At 43.4% G+C, this 20,321-nt stretch overlaps 1 protein-coding gene across 3 annotated transcripts; it reads left to right on the forward strand.

The window, feature by feature from the left end:
- The first annotated feature begins 2,662 nt into the window (after positions 1-2,662).
- On the forward strand, positions 2,663-19,010 carry NAGA (alpha-N-acetylgalactosaminidase). Of its 3 annotated transcripts, none has more exons than XR_008332517.1 (10): positions 2,663-2,825; positions 6,398-6,575; positions 8,157-8,331; positions 11,113-11,290; positions 12,245-12,339; positions 13,548-13,709; positions 16,282-16,479; positions 16,983-17,126; positions 17,962-18,195; positions 18,916-19,010. XR_008332517.1 is itself a non-coding variant. In XM_053406629.1 (9 exons), exons 2-9 carry the CDS (start codon positions 6,421-6,423, stop codon positions 18,142-18,144), a joined length of 1,290 nt encoding a protein of 429 aa, XP_053262604.1. In that variant the 5' UTR covers positions 2,665-2,825; positions 6,398-6,420; the 3' UTR covers positions 18,145-19,010. The 3 variants fall into 3 exon arrangements, 1 of the variants encoding a protein (XP_053262604.1); XR_008332518.1 differs by having other exon boundaries at positions 18,941-19,010; XM_053406629.1 differs by having other exon boundaries at positions 2,665-2,825; positions 17,962-19,010.
- The last annotated feature ends 1,311 nt before the right edge of the window (positions 19,011-20,321 follow it).

Consider the following 20,321-nt stretch of genomic DNA (forward strand, 5'->3'; position numbering starts at 1 on the left):
CGCCCCAGATCCTTTGTCCCAAAGAATCGTATTTTTACTGAGAAATGGTATATTTCTCACTCTGCCCTCCACCCGAGCGTTTGCAAGAGCCGGATCAGGGCTCGTTGCAAAAGGCAAAAAAAAAGTGCAGGACAAGGACATACAACAAGTTTTCTTGATGATCGTGCTAATTTATAAGGATCTCCCAAGAGCTCTTACATCCATAGCCACTCTTGCTTATTATGCTAGGATCTTCCTTGACAGCAACGCCAAGCTCGGGTCAAGCTGGAAGTATAATATTGGAGGTGCCACTAACGTGTCGGTGCTAAAGTTGTGCGAAACATAAACAAAGAACATGCAGAATGGGCTTTTAAAAACATATACATGCTACTTTATAGCCACCAGAGGGCATCACATTGCCGCATGCAGCAATTTCACAGGACTAGAAGGAAGCCCTTCAGTCAGAAAACAAACAGCACCCGACTCCCGAAGTTGTTGTTGTTGTTTAGTCATTTAGTCGTGTCCGACTCTTCATGACCCCATTGACCAGAGCACGCCAGGCACTCCTGTCTTCCACTGCCTCCCGCAGTTTGGTCAAACTCATGCTGGTAGCTTCGAGAACACTTTCCAACCATCTTGTCCTCTGTCGTCCCCTTCTCCTTGTGCCCTCCATCTTTCCCAACATCAGGGTCTTTTCCAGGGAGTCTTCTCTTCTCATGAGGTGGCCAAAGTATTGGAGCCTCAGCTTCAGGATCTGTCCTTCCAGTGAGCACTCAGGGCTGATTTCCTTCAGAATGGATAGGTTTGATCTTCTTGCAGTCCATGGGACTCTCAAGAGTCTCCTCCAGCACCATAATTCAAAAGCATCAATTCTTCGGCGATCAGCCTTCTTGATGGTCCAGCTCTCACTTCCATACATCACTACTGGGAAAACCATAGCTTTAACTATACGGACCTTTGTTGGCAAGGTGATGCCTCTGCTTTTTAAAATGCTGTCTAGGTTTGTCATTGCTTTTCTCCCAAGCAGCAGGAGTCTTTTAATTTCGTGACTGCTGTCACCATCTGCAGTGATCATGGAGCCCAAGAAGGTAATATTTCTCACTGCCTCCATTTCTTCCCCTTCTCTTTGTCAGGAGGTGATGGGACCAGTGGCCATGATCTTCGTTTTTTTGATGTTGAGCTTCAGACCATATTTTGCGCTCTCCTCTTTCACCCTCATTAAAAGGTTCTTTTTCTGCCATCAAGGTTGTGTCATTTGAATATATGAGGTTGTTGATATTTCTTCCGGCAATCTTAATTCCGGAGGACTGCAAAGGCGAAACGCTTCAGGCGGCAGCGAAGCCAAGATTTCGCGAGTCCTTGATATGTTTTAAGCAACCAAGAAAGCAGGAAAGAGACAAGGGAAAGGACGCTGCCAAGCAGGGCATAGGAGAATGACCTCCGGTCAGCATGAAGTTAAGGAAGTGGTTGCCAGCCTCCTGCAGCCTCCCAACCCTTGACAGGCTGCTGCAACGGCCTTGGCCGACCTGCATGCATTTTAAACTACAACTCCCATCAGCCCCCGCCAGCACAGCCCGCCTGCTTAGTCTTTTCAAGGCGTGGAATCAGCCTACTGTTGTTATCTCGGGGTCTCAGTATGGGCCAAGCTAGCAGAAAGCAATAGAAGTCTTAGAAAATTAGCTTTCCTTTTTGTCAAACACACTATTAAAAACGCACGCGCACACATTGCCGAAGTTCTCCAGACAGTAATCCTGAATTCCAGCACCTTCCGTTTCTGGATGATGTTGATTTAATTTTTTATTGGAATGTTGATTTAATTTTTTATTGGAATTTTTTATTGATTGCAGTTTTGATTGTTGTGAACTGCTTTGTTATCCACTGATTTGAATAAATGGTTACACCTCCGATTTGATTTGATTTTTAATCATACGCTTGTTCAGGGAAGTTTTTAATATGTAACGCTGTACGGTTTTTAACACTTGATTGGGAGCCGCCCAGAGTGGCTGGGGAAACTCAGCCAGATGGGCGGGGTATAAATAATAAATTATTATTATACCTGGATGGATGCTTAATACCGAATAAAAGCCAGGCGCCACCCCCTGAGGCAATGTGTGGGGCGCCTCATCAGATCACTTCGGAGGCAAGGGTTTTTTTGTTTGTTTTTTGTTTAGTTATAAGATGATGCTCCCACACCCGCCTTGCGCAAAAATAAATATAGCGGGGGAAGGAAGTTTTGAGGCGGGTATGTTGCTAAAGCATCTGGAAAAGGGCACAGACTCCTGGCAGGGTTGCCATATTTCAAGAAGTAAAAACTAGGACACCCCATGTTGAGGGGTTCTCCCCCCAAAAAAACCGAGATTTTTCGATTGACTAGCTAGCCTAATACCCAGGACAAAGCGCAGCCTTTCGGAAATTCCCCCCAGTACGTAATTTCCGCCTTTGAAATCCCGTTGACGTCCGGGATAATCCGGTCGTATGGCAGCCCTAAGAGGGAGGTATGGATTGGAGGGAGCAATATTTATTATTGTGGGGGCGAGATGCACGAACTTCAGTCCTTTATTCCGTCTTCTCTTGCGCTGAGTAAGCTTTGCCATATATGCCACCACGAGCAAGCCGACGGCGCCCGCCCCATCCCCGAGCTGCTGCTGCCGCTACTTCCTCATTCGCTTGCAGCCAACAAGCCTCGGTGCTAATAGGACTCAGATCAGCAGGGTCGCAAAGCTGGCAGCTGGTCATGTGACCACTAGAAAGCAGGAAGCACGCGGTTTGCAGCAGCCTCTCCTGAGCCTTCGTCCTTGCACCTGGTGTGGTCGTCTGTGCTCAAGTGTGGCTCGCTGTCGTGCACGGTAAGCGCGGGATTTGACCGGGAGTCGTTGTCTGGCGGGTTGGAGAGGTGAATGTTTTGCTGGGGATCCCCAGCTGGGAGACAGGGAAGCTGAGCAGGGGAAGGAAGAGGTTACCGGGATTACCCGTTCCTCTTGAGAATGAAATGTCTCTCTTCTCTGCGATCAGAATCTTGTCTCCAGAACGTGACAAGGAACAACACAAAGTGTGAACAGCCAATAATGCCGTAGTTATGCTCCCCCTCCCCTAGTCAATGCATCGCTTTGCCTTTAGCAAAGTTCTTAACTGCATTTTGGGAAAGATCCTGCCAGGCAGCCTTCCCCAACATAGCGCCCGCCAGATGATTAGGGCTACAACTCCTATTATTTCCAGCCAGCACAGTCCTCCGAACATCTGGAGGGCACCAGGTTGGGAAAGGCTGCTGTAAGATCTCATGAAGTGACATCTGAAATACAGGCTGACTTCTGCATCCTCTTGACCCACCTAGAATAGTAATATGTGTGTGTGTGTTCAAACTCTTATGGTTGTGTAATAGTTTGTTGTCTGTACTCTAAACTTCTTCTCTGTTGTTCCAGAATAAGCAGCTATCTTCTTTTTAAAAGACATCTGAAGGCAGCCCTGTTTAGGGAAGTTTTTAATATTTAATGCTGTATTGTTTTTAACACTTGATTGGAAGCCGCCCAGAGTGGCTGGGGAAACTCAGCCAGATGGGCGGGGTATAAATAATAAATTATTATTATTATTATTCCAGAAGGCAGGGCTAGTAAATTTCAGCTAAAGCTTGGGAGCTGACTGCCTTCACAGGGGAAAGGGGTAGATGCTCTGTCACTGGAGATAATTCTGTTAGGGCTGTTGCTGTAGTTGTTTCTTGCACTGCAGATCCTGCATTGAGCAGTGGCTGATTGGAATACATGAATCCTCCTGCTCTGTAATTCCACCTATGGTAATTGTGCCACACCAGCCACTCCCATCATTCCTGACCATTAGCCATGCTGGCTGGGCCTGATGGGTGTTGTAGTCTAAACTATCTGGAGGACACCAGGTTGGAAAGTCTGTTCCACACTCTAGAAAGGCTCCACTTCTCCACCTGGCTACCTCTAGTGAAATATTGACTAGCTGATGTTTAGCAGTAGATGGTTTTGCATTTACACTGCTATGTTTTAAGCACAACACTTGCTCCTCAGCAGCTAAGAGATAAAAAAAAATTAAGCTGCACAAGCTCCAAGTGTTGATCTTCTTTAAAATGAATTTTATCTGCATGGTGCCTCCATTATGATGGAACATAATAATAACAACTCATTCCATGAGCAGTGATTCTCAAGGTCATTTCTTATCTGAGTACAGAGTTTATTATCCAAAGGATAACAGGGACATTATATTTATTCAGGAGCAACCTCATGACTCCTTGGCCACCCCCAGTTTTTTTACCTTTGACATTGTCTACTCTTTAGAGTTGATGAGTTTACCTGGATCATATGTCAGTGTGGATGAGTAGTCTAAGTGATAGTCCGATCCCTTTCAGGATTAAACATCTCTCATAATTTTGGCTGCAAATTCAATGAATTTGAAACTGAAATTATAATCAGGATCAGGCCAACTACACAAGAAATCCAGGAAGTTATTTGCACTGAAGCAGCTTGAGATCAAAGAAGTTACCCCCAGGATCCTTTGCAGATAATTCTGGGAGTGCATCTCTGGGATTTTTCAGATGCGGCTGCTTGGGGCAGAAAATATCTTAGGCTGACAAGGAATGGACTCTCTTTTGGAGTTCTTGCAATAAGGGGGGCAAAATTCTGAACAAAAAAACAAGAAAAAGGGATAATTTTCAAAAATCATCTGTTTAACATGGATCATCGAAGCTGATATGCGGAATGTTGCTAATTGTTCAGATTTGATCATGAAATAACCCAGGACTTCTTAGAGTTTCATAAAGAGGGCAAGTTTTCCTTATCATTTCCACATTTGCAAGAGCGCTGTGGTCTCATTCATGGGGACTGGGCTGGTTGGGGATGATCAAATAGGCAGGACCCGTGTAATTGACTTGCTAGGAATGTAAAAGGAGCTATGTATCTTCCCAACTGCTCCACAGTGCTGACTCTTCCCCTCCTGAGAAAGGCGGTGGTTGAAACTCCATGAAGCTCCGGCATATCTGCATTCTAGGTGACCACCTGGCTGTGTAGCAGCCATTGTAACAGCTGGGGGAGCTACTGCAACAGCTCTGGGATAGAAACTGTATAGCACCCTGTTCTTTCTGCTGCCAAGCATAATAGGGTTATGGCAGCATAGATGATGCTACACGACAGCTAGGCCATATGGCATCACACAACATTACACCGGAAAACTTGAACATCGGGAAACAGTTTCTGTCTCAGTAGCTGTTGCGCCAGTTTATCTAATTTTCTGAAACTTGGGCGTTCCATCCTGAACCCACTAGCTACTACTGCTCCCCAATACTGTCAGATATTATCTGCATGTGTCACTTCCCGCTCCGCCCTTCTCTGAAGAAGGGCTGTGGCTCAGTCATGTGCTTGCAGGCAGAAGTTTGTCTAACTTTCAGAAACTGGGGCAGGTCATGCCTAGATATCCCGAAACTGCAAGCTACAAACTAGACACTATGCAAGGAGGGACTACAGCTGCATCCTGCTTTTCTTTAACCTCTAATCCTCCCATGGATGTTTACAAACCTGTTTGGCCTGGAGACCAAGGCTGCTTGTCAATATGTGCTTTGGCCTTGTGCTGTGTTTTCAATCTTTGGAATGACTTTAGCGCTTCAGGAGTAGTAGGACCAGAAGGCGGCTCATATTTATTTGATGGCATATATGATGACGAACTGCAGGGCTGGAACATATGAAGCTGCCTCATACCAGGTCTGGCCAATGCTCCATCTAGCGCTGTATTGTCTACATTGATTAGCAACAGCAATCTAGGATTTCAGACAAGGAGTCTTTCACAACTCTACCTGAAGATGCTGGACCTTCTGAATGCAAGGCAAATGATCTTCCACTCAGCTATATCCTCCAAGGGCTATGCAGATCGGAAAGGCAGGGGATCTAGATATTATCTGATACCACAGGAGAGCATCATGCTGGTGGTAGCTGGAGGCTCTTGGATGGAATGAGAGCACTTTGAGTCAGGTGTTGTACTGTAAAGTTTGGATCATGTTGGACAACTGATTGTACTGTGCAAGTAGGGGTGTCTTCGGATAATTACACCTTTGCTTAATAGACTGAGATGTGCACAAGTGCCTTGTTCTCCTTCCCTCATCCCTTCGTGATCCATCTCAGTGAAATGTAGTTTTGTGTTCCATCCTACACCTGGAAACTAGGGTTATCATCTTTGGAAATGAGCCAAGATCTCAAATCACAACCTGAGGCAGTTCAAGATTTCAGCTTGTTCGAAATAGGTCTACTATCATTTACTGGTTTGGACATAACAGTAAGCAAAGGTTAATTGGAGACTTGCTCATTTCACTGAAGCATGCTGTGAAGCAAAAAGTGAAGAGGGTTGTGGAGTGGGGTTGCTGTTTCAGTAACCTTCTTACTGAAAGCTACTATTATTTGCTCTCACTCTGCAGCATTGATTTATTGATCGGTAGTCATGAAGCTCATAGCGTCTGTCCTGCTTGCGGCCTTAGTCACCACCTCCCTGGCCCTGGAGAATGGGCTCATGAGGACGCCTCCAATGGGGTGGCTTGCATGGGAACGATTCCGTTGCAATATTGATTGCAAGACTGATCCACAGAACTGCATCAGGTAAGTGGAAGAGCCTTGGAAGCTCTGCAGCTTATACATGTGCGGCAGGGGCAAGGGAGGGTAGGAGAAAGAAGTGAAGTCCCTTTGCACTTCACACAAAGCTGGATCTGTTTTGCAGGAAGGATGCCTCGAGGAATGCCCATTTTACTTTCCGTCCATCCCTATTTTATGCTGCCATCTGAATACCCACTAGCTGTGCTCCACTTTTCAACTTTACATTAAAAAACAAACAAATTGGTGGAAGGCTTGATGAATTCTGACGGGCCTGTCAAGGAGGGGGTCGCTTTCCCAAGTCCTCCCTCCAAGCTACTAATCACTCACAGGCACCGAACGGGTTATCAGGCTTTATTGACACCTTCTCTGGCACCAGCTACAGAACATCAAACAGGAGTCTCATCCATGACGTGTTCTCTCCTCCCCTTGGTAGGTTAACTTGAATATTTATAGGGGCTGGGGAATCCTGGCAGCCAGCCCGCCCCATCACCTGCTCCCACTTGGGGGACTAATTCTCACCACCTGCCTGAGGGGCCCCACCCAGCGATACCTGCTTACAGAATCACTACTTCGTGACAGGGCCCACAGGCCAGGCACATTCCCCCTGCCATCATCTCTGCTGTGTTCAATGTGGAGAAATAAAAGGGCAGCGAGTTTATGTTTTACATTAGGAGGGGTGTTTGCTGAGTGGAGTTTACTTCTGTGTAAACATTAGAAGGATCTTGACCATGAGGAAGAGCACTGCTGGATAATATAGCATTATGTTCAAGTGCTTGCTAAGAAATCTTGTTTATTTGAATAAAGATTTAATATTGTGTAATGTACTCTGACGTTGGCTTTTTAACACACATTATTTGTAATGCACATTGTGTTTGATGTGGGAAGTTGTTGTCTGGTCTGGACAAAGTCAGTTTAACTGTTGCTTGAGGCCTGAACTGGCATCTGTATGTTCAAATTCGCGGTATGCTAAAGAAGGAGAGAAGGAATATATAACTCACTCGCTAGGTGAAACTTTAGACTTTTCAGTGAGACGGTGTCTAGTACAAAAGCCAGAGGGAAGATATCCGGGGCACAACAAGACAAACCCACAGAAAAGGGTTGGGAAAAGAGGGTTCCAGCACGGCCTTCAGTTATTGTGTATGACAGAGAAGCTTGGGGACTTAATCTTGTAATAAATAAACATAAACAGCTTTGTTAAATTTAATATTTGTATCTGTCTTTGTACCGTGCCTGTACTGTACAGTTATCGGTGAGTTAAATTTTCAGAGGGGAAAAAGGTGACTGAATAGTGGCAGTGGCACAGGTTTAGGAGAACCATTGGAGAGGGAGTTGAGTTTTGTTATTGTACATTAAGTACATAAAAAAATAATGAAATGCAATATGAAACTTCCATTTTAATTTGTTGTCCAGCTGTGGAAGCTCTCATGGGCAAAGCTTGCCACCTGTTGGTGAAAATAGGCAACTGCATGCTTGCCTTGGTTGTACAGCCCTGCGTGGGTGGTTTCTTCCATGTTGTTCCCTGTGGCCACAAATAGTTCAGGGTCACTTGGATGTTGTTTTAAACTTGCTTTTCTCTTTGTGGGGCAGTGAAAAACTCTTCATGGACATGGCGGATCGTCTGGCAGCAGACGGCTGGAGGGAGCTGGGTTACGTGTATGTCAATATAGACGATTGCTGGATGGCAAAAGAGCGAGATTCAACAGGGCAGCTGATTCCGGATCCTGAAAGGTTCCCTAGCGGCATCAAAGCCTTAGCAGATTATGTGAGTGATCCATAGCTCCTGATAGTGAAGCAAGATCCGGGGCATCTCGCATCCGTGGTTTTTAAGAATGTATTTTGTGCTTTTATATATCGATTTTATTCTGTGAACCGTTGTGATACCTGCAGATATAGGGTGGTATATACCGTATTTTTCGCTCTATAGGACGCACTTTTTCCCCTTCTCTTGCGCTGGGCAGAGAGGGGGAGAATTTTTTTTTCTTGTTTCCCCCCCTCTAAAACAAGGTGTGTCCTATTGTCCGGTGCGTCCTATGGTGCGAAAAATACGGTAAATTCAATCAGTCAATCAACAAGAATCCCCTTCTAGCCATCAGTAGTGAGGACTAAAAACCAGACAGCCGTTGGATTCAGGAGCAGAGTTGCCCATGATGATGATCATCATCATCATTTTATTATTTATACCCCGCCCATCTGACTGGGTTGCCCCAGCCACTCTGGGTAGCTTTCAGAACATATACAAAACATAATAAAACATAAAACATTAAAAACTTCCCAATACAGGGTTGCTTTTAGATGTCTTCTAAAACTGGTGTCGTTCTTTATCTCCTTGACATCTGATGGGAGGGAGATCCACAGGGAGGTGCTGTCCAAATCACAAATAGTTGCTGTTAGTTGTATCCAGTTCCCACCTGGCTCACGCTTGCCTTTCTGCAGTCATGGGAATGCCTATAGTTAAACTGTGGAACTCACTCCCACAAGAGGCAGCGACCGTCCCTAACTTGGATGGTTATCAATGGTTGCTAGCCATGATGGATGTATTCTCCCTCTGTGGTAGGAGGCAGTAATTCCAGTTTCTGGAAACCACCGGGCAGGAGAGTTGTCCACGGTTGACCAGGCATCTGGTTGGCCACGATGAGAACACAATGTTGGACTAGATGGGCCATTGGTCTGATCTAGCAAGCACTTCTTTTGTTCCGATGCTCATTTCTGAGCTACGCTGAGCGTAGGAGAAAAGTCCTGTGCGAAACAGCCCCAAAGCATGTAGTGGATGTCGGAATCTCCATTTGACCAAGCTGATAAGGCTCATCTTCGGAATCGCCTCCCGACGATTAATTGACGACCTGATCCTTTGATAAGGCCTCAGGCATGTCGTCCCAGCAGAGTTCCCAAAACAGCATGTGGAAGAGACGAGAGGTTTGGGCTACATTGCTATGCTTTATTTTCTAGCTACGCAGAGAGCAAAGAAATATACATCCTCTCCCTGTGAGAGCAGAGAGCAACTGAACAAAGGAACAAAGGAAACAGGAAACCACTAACGTCACATCCTGTCTCCCTTTCCCGTGAGACTGCAAGGTCTCTGGAATGTAAACAGAGTCCTGTGACTCCCAGCAGCTGCTCAGTGAGAAACAGAAACTAGCACTGGATATGGGTCCCATAAGCTCTGAACATGGGCTGCGAGTGAGAGATGGGGAAATTATGAGGAATTTTCTCCATATTAGCTCTATTCCAGAGTGAGCGGTACCAAGCATCCACTGTAAGCTTTTGGGTGGTTTTTCATTGAGTTGTAATAACTTTCTGCTGCCAAGATCCTATATGAGGCCAATTATTTTGACATTGGTATCATCAAAAATATTGAGTAACATTAATTTTGGACAATAAACAATTGTTTCTTTACAAATAGTTCTGTCAAAATTGAATTCCAAAAATCTTGCACTCACTGCCATTCAGTCCACCATAAATGATAATATGAACCAAGTTATTGCAAGCCCTCCAAAGAATTTTCTGATGCGGAAATAAAACATTTTTGACATTTGCAAAGAAGTCCTATACCATCTGTGTAATAATTTTAAGGCGTTTTCCCTAAGAAAACTGGAAACAGGTTTTAAGGGCCTAATCTGATTTTACAAGTATTTTATCGTTCCCACACTGATCATGTAGCTATGTTAACTAATGATATTTTTAATCATAGTTAAACACACTCCAGAGTATCCCCTAACCTCCAAATTGCAAATCTGGTCTTCCATTTTTCTGTTATCAAAATGGAAGTGTCATAGTGGTAGAAAGTATGTGAGGGTAGAGAGTCTTTGTGCTGACCACCTTCATCGCAAGGATCCTTCAGAAGGGAGTTGCTGCCAGGAACATTATGTGCAGGTGTATTTTGATGCATTGAATAGAATGATAGTTTATGAGTCATGGCAGAGGGGAGAGCATGTGTACAAATTCAACTGGTATTTGTTTGTTTTGTTGCTTTTTAAAAATGCTGTTAATATTATTTTATAGATATGAACGCTGTAGTACTTTGTGAATCCTATAATATGATTTTTAATTAATAAATACAAATTGGACTATAATTTGATATATATTTTTATTTTTTTAATTTTTTAATTCAAGTATTATGATTGGATATTTAATTGGATGTTTTTATTGGAAAATCATTAAAAATGATTCTTTAAAAAAAGAATCCTATAGTATGATTTTTGGTGTAACACTGAAGTTTAGCTTTTTTTTTAGTTGTTTTGTTAATAGAGGGTAATTGCTTTATTTGTGATTTGTGATGGTTTTGCTGATGATTTGTTAAGTATTTTATGCGATTTATGCTGTATTCATCGTGATGTTTCATTATGTAATTTTTATCTTTTGTTTGTAAGCCGCTTTGGGATTTATTTGAGTGAAAAGCGGGGTAGAAATAGAATAAAAATAAATAAATAAAAATGGGGAAAGACACTCAAGCATGGCAACACACCAGCTGTTTTGACTGGTCGACGTTACAGTTTGTCCCTGGCAGTTTTCCCTCCATCTTTCAAGTTCTTCTTTCTTTTTGTAGTTGCATGCCCGGGGCCTGAAGCTCGGCATCTACGGTGACTTAGGCACCCATACTTGTGAAGGGTATCCTGGCACAACGCTGGACCAGATTGAACAAGATGCCTCGACATTTGCCCAGTGGGGAGTGGATATGCTGAAGCTGGATGGCTGCTATTCTTCAGCATTACAGCAGGCTAAAGGTAAGGACTGAGGCTTCCTCGTTGCCTCTGTTCGCTTTATCCTGCCCCCTTCAGTGCTCCATCTCCATCCTGCCTGGGCCTGGACTGACCCCGGCTGCTTGATCTTGCTGATAAAAAAATTATTTGAATCTGCTTTTGAAGTGTGTGTTTCTCAGATACAGTGGTACCTCGGGTTACATAAGCTTCAGGTTACAGACTCCGCTAACCCAGAAATAATACCTTGGGTTAAGAACTTTGCTTCAGGATGAGAACAGAAATCATGCAGTGGCGGTGCAGCGGCAGCAGGAGGCCCCATTAGCTAAAGTGGTGCTTCAGGTTAAGAACAGTTTCAGGTTAAGAATGGACCTCCAGAACAAATTAAGTTTTTAACCCGAGGTACCACTGTGTGTGTGTGTGTGTGTTAGTTACACAAGGTGTCATTCATTATTTTTTTTAAAAAATCTGGTTTAAGAGGAAATCTGAATTTAATACAATCGTGTTATAAGGGTGCTATCTAAATCATTGTCAGGCTAGACTCATTTAAATCAGTGAACAAGTTTATTGATTTCAGTGGGTCTGCTCTGTCACCAACACTGGATATCATGTTATGTCTGTATATTCTTTTTAAACCAGAATCATGGCCATCTTTAAAAACATGCTAACTGAAAGGCATTTTTTTTTCTGTTAAAAAAATGGAGTGGGGAGGGAACTAACTTGATTTCTGATATATATATATATATATATATATATATATATATATATATATAACACAATATGCCTCATGTTGTGTTTCTTATTGTGGGCTTTCAATTGGATCCAAGTAATCACAAGGGCAAGAATACAGGAGACGGCATTGTGTACCTCACCAGAATTATCCTTGGAACCCAAATAGATTTTCTTGTTTTCCAGTTTCCATGCCTGCCCCCTTGCAACTTGCTCAGTTTTCAAATTATGAATATTCTTTATCCCTAAAAGGTTATCCTAGAATGTCCAGTGCTCTGAACGCAACAGGCCGCCCAATCGCCTATTCCTGTAGCTGGCCAGCCTATCAAGGGGGACTTCCGCCCAAGGTGAGTCCTTGCTGAAGAGGCTTTGGGGCTGAGGTCACCTCCTCGGTCCTTTAAAGCATGTTCAGAATTTCTGAGTGGAAATTTCCCATCCCATTTTGACAATGTGGGTGGAGTGAGCAGGGATCCACAAATCTATGCCCACCACTGGCCACCAATCAAGTGCTTCTTAAGCTGATAAGAGACAGGCAAGACTTCCAGTCTGACCTTGTTCTACACTTTTGGAAGCACTCTGGAAACAGTTCAGCTGACAAGGAGCAAGACCTCAGTCCTCCCTGACTCATCATTCTATATCCACAAAGGCAACCACAGGGGCGAGGGGAGGGGTAGAATAAAAAGCCTCCAGGACAACATCTATGATAGTTTATGTCTTCTTCAAGATCAGGATAGGTTATTTTGATTCCCCCTATATTATCCTCACAATAACCATGTGAGGTAAATTAAGCTGGTAGTTGATGACTAGCTGAAGATCATCCAGTAGGCTTCATGGCTGACCAGGGATTAGTAAATGACCTAAGTCCAACACACACACTGCTTTTTATTTTATTTTTACAGTGTAAATTAGCCAAAAAGTGGTTTCTCTTTGAGTGGTTTTGTCCAAGCGGAGTACAGTAACTAGAACAGTGTTTCCCAAACTTGGGTCTCAAGCTGTTACTGGACTACAATTCCCATCAGCCCTGACCACTGCTCCTGCTAGTTAGGAATGATGGGAGTTGTAGTCCAACCACAGCTGGAGATGCAAGTTTGAGAAACATTGAGCTATTAGGGAAAAGAAGAAGAGGACATTATCTGCCAATGTGAGCTTCCCAAGGGCTTCTTGTTGGCCACAGAGTGCAGGACTAGTTGGCCAGTTGAAAACAGCATGGCTGGATCTTCTATTGGCACCATTTCTGTCTGTTGATAATCCTAGCTTGCAGCACCTGTTTTGGGGTACTGCTTCAGGGTGCAATGTTATTATTTGTGGTCAGTTTCCCCATACTTTTTGTGCTGGCTGGGGCTTATGGGAATTGTAGTCCAAAACATCTGGAGGGCACCAGGTTGGAGTGACCTAGACATGGTGATGTTGAGCAGAGGAGGTTAACATTGAAGCTAGAAGAGAGATGGTCTCAGAATTTCTAACGCTAGAAAAACTGCACCTCGCCCTCTGTTTCTCCAAAGGGTAAAGTGTACAGCTCTATTGGTAAATAACTTATTTCACATCTTTTTTCCAGGTGAACTACACACTCCTGGCAAACATATGTAATCTCTGGCGAAACTATGGTGATATACAAGACTCTTGGGAGAGTGTCCTCTCCATAGTGGATTGGTTCTCGGCCAATCAGGATGTACTTCAGCCAGTGTCTGGCCCTAGCCATTGGAACGACCCAGACATGGTAATGTTGAGTTGAGGAGCTTAACATGAAAGCTAGGAGAGAGGGAGAGAGACTGTCTCAGGATTTCTAAAGTTAGAAAGATGCAGCAGAGACTCTTTTTTTTTTTTTTAATAATATTTTTATTAAGGAATTTTTTTATAATCACAAAAACATAACATAACAATACAATAAACACAACAAATACATAAACAAACAAAAACACAAACAAAAAACACAAGTACAATTTCATTTCTTAATTTCTTTTACCTTACTTCCCCGACTTCCTCATGCCTCCCTTTTCTGTATTCCAGATTCTAATCAATTATTCAGCAAATCTTCCCTTATTTTAATTTAAATTTGATTTAATCTTCCTTATTCTCCTTGTCTTAACCATTACTAATAGTAACCATTTACTTTCTGGTCCAACATCATTCTAACTTTCATTAATTTTGTAGTATTTCTTTAAATAGTCCTTAAATTTTTTCCATTCTTCTTCCGCTGCTTCTCTTCCCTGGTTTCGGATTCTGCTCGTCATTTCTGCCAAACCCATGTAGTCAATCACCTTCATCTGCCATTCTTCCAGAGTGGGTAGATCTTGTGTCTTCCAGTACTTCGCGATAAGTATTCTAGCTGCTGTTGTAGCATACATAAAAAAGGTTATATCCGTCTTTAACACCCCTTGGCCGACAATACCCAAGAGAAAGGCCTCTGGTTTCTTAGAGAAGGTATATTTAAATACCTTTTTCAGTTCGTTATAGATCATTTCCCAGAATGCCTTAATCTTCGGGCACGTCCACCAAAGGTGAAAGAATGTGCCTTCCTTTTCTTTACATTTCCAAGATGCAGCAGAGACTCTTGTTGGCAGGAATTCCTCTGCTCTCAACATCTTGCGTAGAAGGGCCGAAGCCTGTAAGTTAAGTGATTTAGCTGGCTTGTGTGTATCTTTTTGGGAATCCTTCAGTCCACTGCAATGCCCATCCTTCTACCCTGGGTTGTTTATAGTCTTCCCTTCTGTGACCTCTAAATGTTTTGCAAATAAACATATGTTGCATCATTTATTCTGTAAGGTGTGGAGAGTCGAAGAGTTCTGCATGACACAGAACTTCCCTCCCCCAAGAAATCCCTCATCTTCATGCAAACATACAGATTTTTTGGCTTCTGAAATGTTTACCAGTCTCCACCCGTTTTCAGTTTTTTTCTTTCGAGCCTTCAAAATTTACAGGAAACTGTGAGGTTCCCCAGATGTTGTGCATGGCAGCCGTTTCTGATCTTATGCACTTGGTCCGTGAAAATATATCTTAGAACATCTTTAGAAACATGTCCAATTGGTGATGTGCATATAGTCCAGTGACGTGCGTGTTAGTTTCTGTGTGTTGCCACTGTGCAGTGCTCTTGGAGTCACAAAACTCTGTTTTGCATTCCAGAGCTTCCAGGCTGTTGGAAGTCTCACGGAAGACAGGAGACGGATGTGATGTTACTGGTTTCCTGTTCCTTTGTTTTTCAGTAGCTCTCTGCTCTCACAGAGAGAGGATGTATTTTCTTTTCTGTCTGCGTAGTTAGGAATAAAACACTCTTTAGCCATGTAGCTCATACATTCTCGTCCTTCCGCATGCTGCTGTATACTCTGCGTAATGGGGAATGTGCCTGGAGCCTTATCCAGAGGCTCAGGTCATTAATCATCGTTGGAGGAGCTCGGTCGAACGCAAGACCAACAGTGCGGTCATTGGACTAAGGGAACTATGCTAGTCCCCTAAATGTTCGCCTGGTGCCTCCTTCCCAAAGCCCAGGAAGCTTCTGCCTGGCTTAGGGAGGCGCGTTGCCCATGTTTGCAACATCAGGACTTCACAACACCACACACATGGCATCGACCCCCATTTCCTTCGCAAGCTACACCTCTGGCCCTAACTGTTCCCCTATGAAAAATTTCACTGCATGCCACTTTACCTTGCACTTATACCCCTTTCTGATCACAGGGCACAAACTCCCATTTTTTCTTTGGTTCATTCACATCTCTTCAGTCATTACAGCCTGTATCTTCCATTATTAGTCAGACCTGGATACTTTTGCTAGGAAGACCCAGGCTGCGGCACTGGGGGGACGGGGACTGCAAAGAGGATAGAGGATCACCACAAATCATGCAGAATATTCTAATTTACCTTTTACATTTCTCAGAACATGCTGTACAGAAGTGCTGCTGAGAGAGCCTAATATTTCACGGCCTCCAATTCAAAGCAAATTGTATTGCGGTTTTAAACCAGATATTTATAGATTTTAATGCAGGTTTGGTGAATGGGAAAAAGAGTCACGTCTGCTGAATCACAGAAAACTAGCTTTTCTGATTTCTGTTCAGTGAACTGGAGCAATGTTCTTCAACCTCGGGTCCCCAGATGGTGTTGGACTACAACTCCCATCATCCCTGACCATTGTCTAAGCTGGCTGAGGATGATGGAAATTGTAGACCAGCAGCATCCTAGGAAGCAAAGTTGACAAATACTGAACTAGAGCCTTCTCTGAATCGAGCCATCATCTCCTTTTACTTTCATCCTTCACTTCAGTCTCATCCTTAGTTTTAACCTCCTTCTTTGTCCTGCAGCTAATCATTGGAAACTTTGGCCTCAGCTATGAACAGTCCTGCTCCCAAATGGCCTTATGGACTGTGATGGCTGCTCCCCTTTTCATGTCCACGGACCTCCGCACCATTTCTGAGCAAGCACGAGAAATTCTACAGAACAAATTGATGATCAAAATTAACCAAGATCCCCTGGGAATTCAAGGACGCAGAATCCTTCAGGTAGGGAAGAGCAGGATCCTGTAACTCAGTAGTTAAGCATAGCCTACAAACCCTTGGAGCTGGGAGTGCTGTCTTCTGCTTTTCGATCTGAGGAGGAGTGGTAACTTGAGCCAAATGTGTGTAGTTTCATTTTATATCCTGACTTTCTTCTGAGGCATATAAAGGGTGCAGTTAGACTCTTGTGCACTTTTTTCTGCAGCGTATTTACAGAAGTAGACCTACAATTTAGACCTTACTGAGCACTGTTTGCTATTGGTAGCACTGTTTGCTATAGGTAACAATATCCCCTGTTTCCAGCCACTTAACAATTTGCAGTGTTCAGTCCCTGGTATCTCTAGGGAGAGCTGGGTAGATTCCTGTCTGAAACACTGCCAGTCTGTGTAGATAATACTGAGGCAGCTGGACCAATGGCCTGATCCAGTATAAGGCAGCTTCCTAAATTCCTTGTGTGTCCCAGTGGAGCGTTCCTGTTATTGGCACATAACTTCAATCTCCTTTTGTAGGAGAAATCTCGCATAGAGGTGTTCCTGCGCCCCCTTTCCCAGTCAGCCAACGCTCTGGTTTTCTTCAGTCGGAGGACAGACATGCCATATCGCTACACCGCGTCCCTGGCCCACTTCAATTTTACCCAGAATGCTGTGTATGAGGTAAGAAAAAGACAAGGCTTATCAGTATCTTGGAGTAGTCCCTATCCTTGCGCACCAGCAGGGCTGCTGCTTGTCCTGTGTTGAGGGAGGAAGGAGGCCTTTGGGGGTGCAGACTCCACACACATCATCTTCAAGAACCTGTATGTTAATGGTGTGTCTTAAGAGTTTCCACATTATCATGGAGAAATCTCACTCTCAGCCTTCCAACCTTGAGGCCCCTCCCTCTAGCATTCATCTTCCCCTTGCCTACCTTGGATTAGGCCTGGTAGATAGACACAACAGAGCAGCAATGTAGTAAGTGCTTTGAATAGAGCCACACTGGTGTTGCTTCTCTGCATGGCCCACAGATTTGTGATTTGGCCATGCAAATGTTTGTCTTTTGTGTTTGGGGCAGATAGCAGAGTTAAAATTAGCATGGAGCTCTTTACCCATGGTGCATTTGCCCCACAGAGCAGCCTTCACCACAATTTACATTTTTTAAAGGTCACCATATCCTTGCTGCTTCTTTTACCAGTGAGCTGTGCATTTGCAGCAGTATCAAGAATACTACTGCACAGCAAGCTATAATGCAAACCAGAAACTCACCATCACAGTTTGTTTGACGTGGAGGGGTGGCACAAAACAATGAGATGGGGATTTAAGTTTTTTATCATTTTAAAATCCATCTTGTAGATTGCTTTAGCACTTTTCCATTTGTCTGCTATCATGGCTGTGAAATAGCAACTGTATCTGGTATGTTCAAAGCAATGTATCCATGTTCATTCATTTATCTGTGTATAATATACATACCCACAGAGTTAACTATGTCCTGTCACAATGATTCCTTCTGTTTCAGGCACAGGATGTGTACAGTGGTCAAATTATCACTGGCTTGAAGGCTGCCGATAACTTCACAGTGGTCATTAACCCCTCTGGAGTAGTCATGTGGTTTGTCTACCCAACAACATACCTCGGCCAGCCTTCCAGCTTTGTGAAGCAGCTGCCTGAAGCCAGGAAGTTCCATCCTTCTGCCATGTGATGCCAAAAGGCCAATTGCTAGCTGCTACGATTTCTCAGCGAGTCAGGCCAGGTGCGAAAGTGTTTCACCTTGTATTGCTGATGGCACCTCAAAGTGGGGTAAGTGGGTGGGGTCAGAAGGGGAATTTACACATGCAGTGTAAAAACTGAGACAATGCACCATCTACCTCCAAGGTGCTACTGCCTGATTCTATAGATCCACTTGGAAATTAAGTCCTTACTCGCATCACAGAGTTGCAGCCTTAATGGTAGCCAAATGCTTTGACATCACTGGAAATTTAAGTTTAGATCATCTTAAAACAGTATATGGAAATTTAAGATATTCATATGTCAGTGAAAACTAACTTGCCTGGGATTTTCCAAAATTGGTCTGAAAAAAATCTGATTAAGCTTCAAATTAACCATTTTCTTCTTTCTTTTCTCCTCCATGCTGCAAGTATTTTACCTGTTGTAGTATCCGAGGCAGTTAGGTTTCATAGTGCGGCACATGGAGAGACACCCAAACACTCTTATCTGCATCCAAGACTTACTAGAATCCACAACAGCAATTCACATCTTTGAATGTATAGTTGTAGACACCACTCTTATGATCCTTTCTGCATGCTGAGAGTACCAATTGTGAAAGCTAGCATTTCAGGTCACAGGGATGTAGTTAAGTCTTTTCCTTGACATGCTAGCATATCAGCAAGGCAACTTATGGAAACAGTCAAAATAGGCTTGCATGCATTCAGGAAGGATGTATCACATTGCTGAATGTAGTTTTGGGTTTTAGGAATATCAGTGCCCTTCTATTTCAGACAACAGATCCATCTGGTTCAACCTCCTGGAAGCAAAGGCAACGCACCTCCTCTGTTCCTCCCCCTGCCCCCCGCCCCAAACCTGTTATTCAAAGGCTGCATGTCTTGGGCTAAAGGCAACCTCACCTATTACAAAATTGTTACAGGAAACATGTGTATATATGGATTAACATTAATTGCACACACAGATGTTCATGCAAGTCTTTTATAACTTTAAATCAGGGCTGTTGTTTTTTAAAAAACAATCAAGCAATATATAAATTTTGTGAAATAAAATAAAGACTTGTTTTATAATCTCAGCCTCTGTTTTAACTTTTTAGGCTAAAATGAACTATAACATTTTTTTAAAGTTTTCATTTCATTTACTTTGTGAGCCACCCAATTTTTTTTCTTATGGGATGGTTATTTATTCAATACGTTTATACGAAGTAAAAACGGTGGAAGTGTAACAGTGGGAAACTTCAGTTGTACAGAGGCAGAACTGGAGCTGAAGGAGCCTTTGGGACTGGTAAAGCTGCTATAAAATACACCCCAGAAATTAGGAATCTAAGAAGGGCAACCTTATCCAAAAGAGGCAGTAACTTTGGGTGATAGATTTCAGGATGGCTGCTATCTTCCTATTGTCATCTGTGGAGGGGACGGGAGATATGCAAAATAAGTAGATTTAACACTATAATCTGATTTAAGAGCATTTCCCCAACACGCTATTTTTAAAAAGCCAGGAGTGGCATGCTAAGCAAAGTAAGGCACAGGAGCAGATTCCACATGCAAGCTATTATTTTTGCAGCAGTTTGTTAGGATCCACTTAGTCAGACATACAGTGGTACCTCAGGTTACATACGCTTCAGGTTACAGATTCTGCTAACCCAGAAATAGTGCTTCAGGTTAAGAACTTTGCTTCAGGATGAGAACAGAAATCATGCTCCGGCGGTGCAGCAGCAGCAGGAGGCCCCATTAGCTAAAGTGGTGCTTCAGGTTAAGAACAGTTTCAGGTTAAGAACAGACCTCCAGAACGAATTAAGTACTTAACCCGAGGTACCACTGTACTCAAATTAGGGTTCAGTGAACTCAGCATCTCCTTTGACTAATGTAGGGTCCTGCACGTGCTGTATAGCAATGAAAACTACAGGTTACCAAAGGTGTTTCAAACTGGTGGCAGCCACAATCTAACATGAATATTATAGGCTACCACTTGATGAGCCAGCCGTCACCACTATCATTTTACCTTCTGCAATCATTTTTTATTTGTCAAAATGAAAAACGACCATATAAAACCACCTTTCTGCTTGTGTCAAGGTCTTTTGGTCTTAGGTTATCCACCTACCTCTAGAAGTATATTTTATAGGAATCAGATAAAGGACATAGAACTGAGTAGCAGTTT

This window comes from Podarcis raffonei, chromosome 10 (genome assembly GCF_027172205.1).
Source record: "Podarcis raffonei isolate rPodRaf1 chromosome 10, rPodRaf1.pri, whole genome shotgun sequence".
NCBI lineage: Eukaryota > Metazoa > Chordata > Lepidosauria > Squamata > Lacertidae > Podarcis > Podarcis raffonei.